The sequence below is a fragment of the Physeter macrocephalus genome, unplaced genomic scaffold (genome assembly GCF_002837175.3).
Source record: "Physeter macrocephalus isolate SW-GA unplaced genomic scaffold, ASM283717v5 random_643, whole genome shotgun sequence".
NCBI classification, from domain to species: domain Eukaryota; kingdom Metazoa; phylum Chordata; class Mammalia; order Artiodactyla; family Physeteridae; genus Physeter; species Physeter macrocephalus.
In genome coordinates this window covers 38,588-46,098 of record NW_021145978.1, presented here as the reverse complement: position 1 = coordinate 46,098, position 7,511 = coordinate 38,588, and the positions used below count along the sequence as shown (strand labels likewise).

Sequence of the window (7,511 nt, the reverse complement as noted above, 5' to 3'; positions counted from 1 at the left end):
GCCAGCTCATCTACTCCTTGGGGATCTCGAACATGCACAGGCTCTTGTACTTCTGCAGGAGCTCGTTCTTGGTCCGGACCTGCTCGCGGAGGCGGTGCAGCTGCTGCCGCTGCCGCTCGGGGCTCAGGTGGATGCCAGGCATGGCGCTGACCACCTTGCGCATCTCCTGGAACTTGGTCTTGAGGGCGTTCAGGTCCTGGTGGACATCAGGGCTGTCCTTGTCCATGCTGCGGGGGCAGAGGGCAGGTGTTAGCACCGTCAGCCCGGCCGGCCCCGTCCTCGCATCCCCACGGCAGGACGCCTGCTGCCTGCGTCCTCCACCGGGCTGGGCTGTGCGCCCGGGGGACGGGGCGGGTTCTTGCCTGTGCGGCCGTAGTGCAGGCGGCACCTGACCCCACAGCAGGCGCACGCCGGATGCTGAGCCCTCCCGCAGAGCCGCTTCCCCGGCCCGGGCCGTGGGCGCTGCACACACTGAGGCAACATTTGCTGAAAGAGTGGACGCCTGGCAAATAAGTGCCTAAGTGTCTGCTGAATGAATGAAAAACAGTAATACTTGCTGAAATAGCACATTTCTTCTAATTGGAGACATTCCAGGCCAATCAGGAGACTATCAACGAGCAAAAGATAATTTTAGCTGATGTTCAGATGCTTGAACCTGTTAACATACATCCTAATTTCCATAGAGCTATTCATAAATTTTAAACTAGTTACAAGCTTCTGGAAAATTTTCAGCAGGTACGCGTCCTCTCCCACCACCCATCCCTGATGGGAAATTTCAACCCAGATGGTGCTAATTCATGTTTATTATTCATCATTTCTCTGCTTACGCAGACAGAATATCCATCTTTCCTGGTGATCCGCCGGTTAGAGCTCATTCCTGACAAATGAGATGCACCAGGCCCGCTCACTATTTATCAATAGCTTGAACTCACAAGCAAGATTTGGAGAATCAATAGTTTATTCTAGGGCACGAATGGCCAACCAAACATGTCCTCTTGTCATCTGAGGCCCTCAGTTTACACACACCATCAGCGGTACACCTCACCCCAGCTTTGAGGGAGCACCTTATATTCTAATTCTTTTATGTCTCAGCTCCGATCTACAACCCTGGACAGACACCACCTGGACTTCTGAAATCACTCCACTTGCATGGCATATGTGCTAACACATCATTACGAATTTAAGTCTCAAGGGAGTTTTGAAATTAAAATATAGTTTTAAGAAAACGGATTCACATCACACAAGTCTCAAAGGACAAGGTAAAAACAAACAAAAATATATAAAATAAAAATCTGGTAAATAACAAGGTCCTACTGTATAATACAGAGAACTATATTCAATATCCTATGATAAACCATATTGGAAAAGAATATAAAAAAGTGTACATATATGTGTAACCGAATCGCTTTGCTGTACAGCAGAAATCAACACATTGTTAATCAACTAGACTTCAATTAAAAAATGCAAAAAAAAAAGGGGGGGGGAGGAAATTAGGAGCCACGTGTAAAGCCCACCTGGAGGGAAGCTGAGCTGGGGGGCGGCTGTGCAAGCTTCCCAGGCTGCCTGAGGGGGAGGCAGCAGGACCCTGACTCCAGCCGAGAGAAGAGATGGCCTGCGTACCAGGGAGCAAGCGGGAGCTCCAGGGGGCCCGCCTCTGTGGCCAGCGCTGGTCGGAACCTGACTCAGAAGGAAACAAAGGAGACCAGGCTGGGTGGAGAAGCACAAAATCTACAAACCAGGGCAAGGCGAGGGCGCTCAGGACACCACCGCAGGGCTCGAGTGACGGGCCACTTCCCGATGGTCCTCTGGGCAGGCCCGGCGGGAGGCACGGACTCGGGCACACCGCACAGTTCTGGCGGGTGAGCCTAAGAACGATGCTCCACTTACAGCTGCAAACTGGCGTCAGTTGGGCAGGTGTGTCCACTGGTGACTCAGAAGCAGAAGGAACCGCCAGGTCACTGAAGTCACGTCCTCCCAAACCTGAGAGGCATTTCTTTGATCTCTTGGTGGCATCCGACCCGGGAAAGAAATGGGAAACTATTTCTTCCTCCTCAAAACCTCCGACCCTCGGCCTCACGTCCCCACACCCGCAATGTCCTCCTCGCCGACCGGCCCTGGGACCAGGCTTCTTCCCACACTAATGTCAGTGGCTGGCATCTTTCTAAAACAGTAGGGCCTTTAAATTACAACAGTAACAGGTGCTTGAGGGAATAAATTGTTTAATGACAGACAACCAAGGCTTACAAAAGGGAAGTCCCTCTAATCCCTTGTCCCAGGTAAGCTCTGTTAACACGTGGTGTGTATTGTTTAACATCGCTTCAAGATAGTCAGCAGCGCGCACGCGCGCACACACACACACACACCCTCTAATCCCTTGTCCCAGGTAAGCTCTGTTAACACGTGGTGTGTATTGTTTAATATCGCTTCAAGATAGTCAGCAGCGCGCACACACACACACACACACTTTTCAATTTGTTTTGACAAAATTGTGGCCACACTACACACATGGCTCTGATTCTTGCTTTCTTCATGTAAAACGCACCTTGGATGTCTGTCCATGTTAATATGTACACGATTATACGTCTCGATTGCCTGGCTGTTGATGGGTATGCGCATGTTTGCAACTGATCGCCTGCAATCTGAATGGCGATGACATCCCACACCTATACCCCTGTGTGCCGTGTGCCCCCCCGCCCCCCGCCAGCACTGCCACTCCACCGGCCACCCCCCTCAGGGCACCCCTGCACCTCCTCCCACTATTCCTGTGGGCCCAGTCCTTTCCTCCTCCTAAAACCCCCTGTCCCATCTACCTTTACAAAGCCCAGGCCTGAGCTCAAAAACTTCAGACGGCTCCTCGGCTCCCAGGCAAGTTCACACTCTGTGTGTTTGTGTGCGTGCGTGTGCACGCACAACCTCAGGACCAGCCGCAAACAGCCTCCGACCTCCCCGGGCTCCGTGCTCTCTGCCCAGGAGAGAACTCCTCCAAACAGGCTACCAACAATCCCTATCTGGGCGCTTGGCCTCTTCACTCGGATTCGGCAGAGAAGAAGACAGGGAAGGGCAGAGCTGCTGCAGGCGAGTCGTGGGGTCACCTCCTGGCCATCAGGACCCAAGGCCAGGCCGCGGCTGGCGGAGGGCCGGGCGCACGGGAGCCGGCACGTGTGTGGGAAGAGGCCCTGCGGGCTTGGGGTCCTGCTGACCGGCCTCGATGAGCCCTGGGCCAGCTCCAGCCTCACGCCCCAAGTGAGGGTGAAGGCCGACCCAGCGTGAGGCCCCCCAACCCGCCTCTGCCACATCCAACACGCCCGGGGGGACCTGCAGAGGTTTAAGTACCTGTGGTGACAGGTGTTTCCACTAAACGAGACCAGCCTGACAACGACGACTCCCTTCCTACCTTGGCTTTATGCTCCAGCTCCGCCAAACCGACCGCGGAGCGCCCACGGGTCAGAGACGTTTCCCGGCAGCCTGTCCTGCCCCACCCAGCTCCCCCTCCCTTTCATACTTTTAGACATGCCGCTGGCATCTCCCCCAACAAGCCTTCTGACTCTGCCAGGCTCCATGAGGCCTCCTCCCCATCACTGCCCTGACCCCCAGCAGCCTAGCAGCTCAAACAAATGCCGAGACGCAGCATTTCAAATCAGACCCCAGCCTTTCCTCGTGCTCACAGCACCTCCCTTCTCTCTGTGCGCACTGCATTTCCACTCTTCTGCTCAGTCCCCTCCTTTTTCCTCGGGCTTTTCTTCTCGTGCTTAGTGGCTCTGGCTGTCCAGTCACATATTTAAGAGTAAACACTATTTGGATTACATGTATAATACACTGCTTCCACCATGCTGAGTGAAAGAAGAAAAAGATGTAACCTTACAATAAAGAAAATGCTGATTATTACAATTTGGATCAGATGGGGAGGGGGAAGCTGAAGGCAACAGAAAATACAACTGTTTTATATTCCCTTAGTAAAAAGTGGGGTATAAATAAATATTGAAGAATATTAAAAAACAAAAGAGTGAAACACTAAAAGGCTGAGTGGAAACTCTTGAGTATGAGTGATGTTCTACTTTCTTAGGATGAACTAAGTTCAATGTCTCTGGGGTGTTGGGATCAGACACCCAGGAGAGTCTGTTTTCTTTGGCTGCCAGTCTAGAAGCTGGGCGTGGGGGGTGGTGAAGGCTGGGGCTGCGTCTCAACACCCAGCCTGTGGACTTGCTCTCAACCCTCTTCTCAGGACGGCTCCCTTCCCTCAGGTCCTGCAATGTGCCTGGTGTCCCCCAGTCCAGACACTCTCCAGCTGCCTCTTTCCTAAAAACAATCTTGGGAAAGTGTGAGCCTTTAATTGTCTGCTGAGGTGGAAGGGTCGTCACTGTGTGCTTGCATCGGGGAGAGGACGGAGGGGATCCATGTCTAAATGGCCTTTCAGGTAATCCTCCTGCTCTAAGTCCCCCTTCACCGGGGGTCCCTGGCAGTGCCACCTCCTGGGATTTGGAGGGGGCCATGGCCAAAGGCAGCTGCTCTGGGCTGCTCCTGGCACGGGGAGGTGGACTGGCCCTTGGCCATCGATTTGTGGCAATCATCTCCTCTCCGGTCCTTTTCAGTTTTATGCTTTAAAACCACTCGTCGCTGTGCTTTCAGAGGGAACAAACACACGTGCGCAACCCGCCATCCTTCGCAGGAGGATGCTCTCGAGAGCGCCGCACAACAACCTTAGGATTTAAGTATTACTAGTGCCAGTTCACAAGAGAAAAGGAGGTTCAGAGCAGCTGTTTCACCAAGGTCAGTACATCATAAAGCTATCATTTGAACCCACCATTTGAAGTTCATTATTATTATTATTCACATATTAGAGATAAAAAAATTAAGGCCTAGAAAGGCTACGTACTTACTAAGATTACAAGGCAAGCAAGCGTCAGCATGCAGATCCGAATCCAAGGCTATCTGACTTCAAAGCCCACGTTCTCTCTCGTGTACGTTACTTCTCGATCTTTAAGTCCAGCCCAACCCAACTGTTCTATCAGCGTGCAAGAATATACACCATGTATTTTCATTTTTCCATATTTTCCCTAAAACCAGAATAAGTATATTTGGGTTGATCTGGATAACACTTTTATAATCAAGCACTGCCCCGGGATTGCAGGGTCTGCATTTGCGTTTGTGTTTGCTATGTCACTGCAGCCTAGAAGTGCTACTTGATGATCACAGGCTCATGAGGACAGAACAGTCTGCCTTATCCGATAAAGAGTATGTTCGCACCAAGTGAAGCCAGATAAAGTCAAGGTCTACTGCGAGAACAAATGCTTTGCAGCTGTTTGAAAAGCGGTGGAGGAACTTCCCTGGTGGCGCAGTGGTTAATAATCCGCCTGCCAATGCAGGAAACACGGGTGCGATCCCTGGTCCAGGAAGATCCCACATGCTGCGGAGCAACTAGGCCCATGCACCACAACTACTGAGCCCGCGTGCCGCAACTACTGAAGCCTGCGTGCCTAGAAGCCTGTGCTCTGCAACAAGAGAAGCCACGGCAATAAGAAGCCCACGCACCACAACGAAGAGTGGCCCCCGCTCACGGCAACTAGAGAAAGCCCGCGCGCAGCAACGAAGACCCAACCCAACCAAAAAAAAAAAAAAAACCCAGCTGGGCCAGTGACAATATTTTCATTTTGTGAGTAGCACTTCCATTTCAGCAAAACATCCAGGAGCAAAATTGATGTTCACTTGAATGTTACTGTAAAAGTAACTTTGTTGTAATTTACTTTGTTTTGGTTTTTAATGGCTGAATAAAAATTTTAAGCCCAGGGGTTTACACTTTGTTATCATAAATAACGGTAAAAAAATAATTTGGGCAAATGTGGGGATTGGGAAGATTTTGGTGTGTGTGTGTGTGTTTTTCTTCTACGGGTCAGTTTGAAAAGTTAGGTAACCTGAAGACTGGCCAAAAGGAGACAGTCACCCCGTGACACCATGTTAGGGCACCGTAAGCGCTGGCACGCGGCCAGCACCCTTTTCCTGTAACGTTCCCATCATCACCCCTATAATCTCTGCATTATGGGTTATTCTCTCTCACGACGTTTTCCCTTCTAACCGGTTACCAACGTGGGGGTGAAAAGTCTGCCCTTTCACCTGTACAGCCCACAGCACTTAGCAGTGTGCCACACACGGAATACGATACACATCTGTAGGATCTGTTGGGAAAGACGCCGGAGTGAGTACTATACCCCTAATTACAGGTGAGAAAACAGGCTGAGAGAAGGCTGACTGGCTTCAGGCCACCAGGCTGCACACGAGTGGTCTGACCGTAGCGGGGCTTGCCAGCACGGGGCCTGGCAACTCCCAGGGCCAGAGTCTGCTGAACTCTTGGGACGACTCGGGGTGGTCTCGGCGAGGCCGCTCCCCTCTGGGTCGGCCTCCTCCTTTGTACCGCGGGGCACCCCCGGAGCTCGGAAACGTGACTGGCAGCGGGGGGCTTACGGGCTGGCCCCCCCGGGCCTTACCATTTGATGATGTTGTGAACCAGAGGGAGGAAGGAGCAGTTCTCCTCCGCCTTCACGCCGGCCGGGGACGGAGGCCTCGGCGGCGGTTGCGGCTGCGGCGCGGAGACCGGCGGCGGCGGCTGCGGAGGCGGCAGCGGCTTCGTCTCAGGCAGCGGCGGCTCTGCAGGTGGCTGCAGCGCATCCTCGGCCTGCCGGCCGACAGACACCCCCACAGAAGCCATGGCGCCCGGGACCCACGCAGCCGGTTAACTGGGCCTGCGGCCGAGCGCGCCGGAAGTGCCTCGGACTCTGCACGTCACCACTGTGCGCCGCGGGGGCGGGACCTGGAGGGAGGCTGTGAGGTCGCGCGCCAGGGCGCGGGGCGGGGCCAGGGCGCGGGGCGGGGCCAGGGTGGTCGTTACTAGGCAACAGGAGGCTGGCGGGTCGGGGTGGCCTAGATTTGGCTGTGCCTGAGACAGCTAAATTTTTCGTCAGAAATAGGAGGTGTACTTCAGGAATAACATCTTATTTCTATTCACGTTACAAAGAGGGTCCAAAAGCAACCCGTACAGGAAGACTTGAGATAAATAAGGCCTCGCGGAGAGGGGACAGCACCTGCCGGGCAGCTGCACGTGTCAGGCCCTGGACCCGCGAGCGTGGAGAATCCGAGGGGAAGGGCCCAGGGTTCCCACCCGCGCAGAAGCCTCCAGGGGAGAGGCTCTGAGCCCGCCCTAAGGACGCAGAAACAAAGAAATCGCGAGGGACTAATAACTGAACACAATTATTATCATAATTATATTATCACTTATCATCTTCTGGATGGCACACGCTGTGCTAACTGTCGGGGAGGGGTTGGGAGGCTGTCTCAACTTCAACACGAGCGGGGATTGCCGGAGGGTATTAGTGCCAGGAATAAACATTGTATCCGAGGGGGAAGTCAACGTCAGGTATTCTCCGTGCCTGTGGTCCAACTCCTTAAGCCCCTGGGTCTCAGTGCGCTCACCTCTAAAATCTTCTTTAGTTCAGGGTCATGGCAGAGCCTAAACTACTTTC

At 53.2% G+C, this 7,511-nt stretch overlaps 1 protein-coding gene across 1 annotated transcript; it reads right to left on the bottom strand.

The window, feature by feature from the left end:
- Positions 1–6,745, bottom strand: MED9 (mediator complex subunit 9). The gene is made up of 2 exons (XM_007121003.4): positions 6,480–6,745; positions 1–227 (listed from the first exon to the last, which is right to left on the bottom strand). Exons 1-2 carry the CDS (start codon positions 6,698–6,700, stop codon positions 11–13), a joined length of 438 nt encoding a protein of 145 aa, XP_007121065.1. The 5' UTR covers positions 6,701–6,745; the 3' UTR covers positions 1–10.
- Between the last annotated feature and the right edge of the window lie 766 nt (positions 6,746–7,511).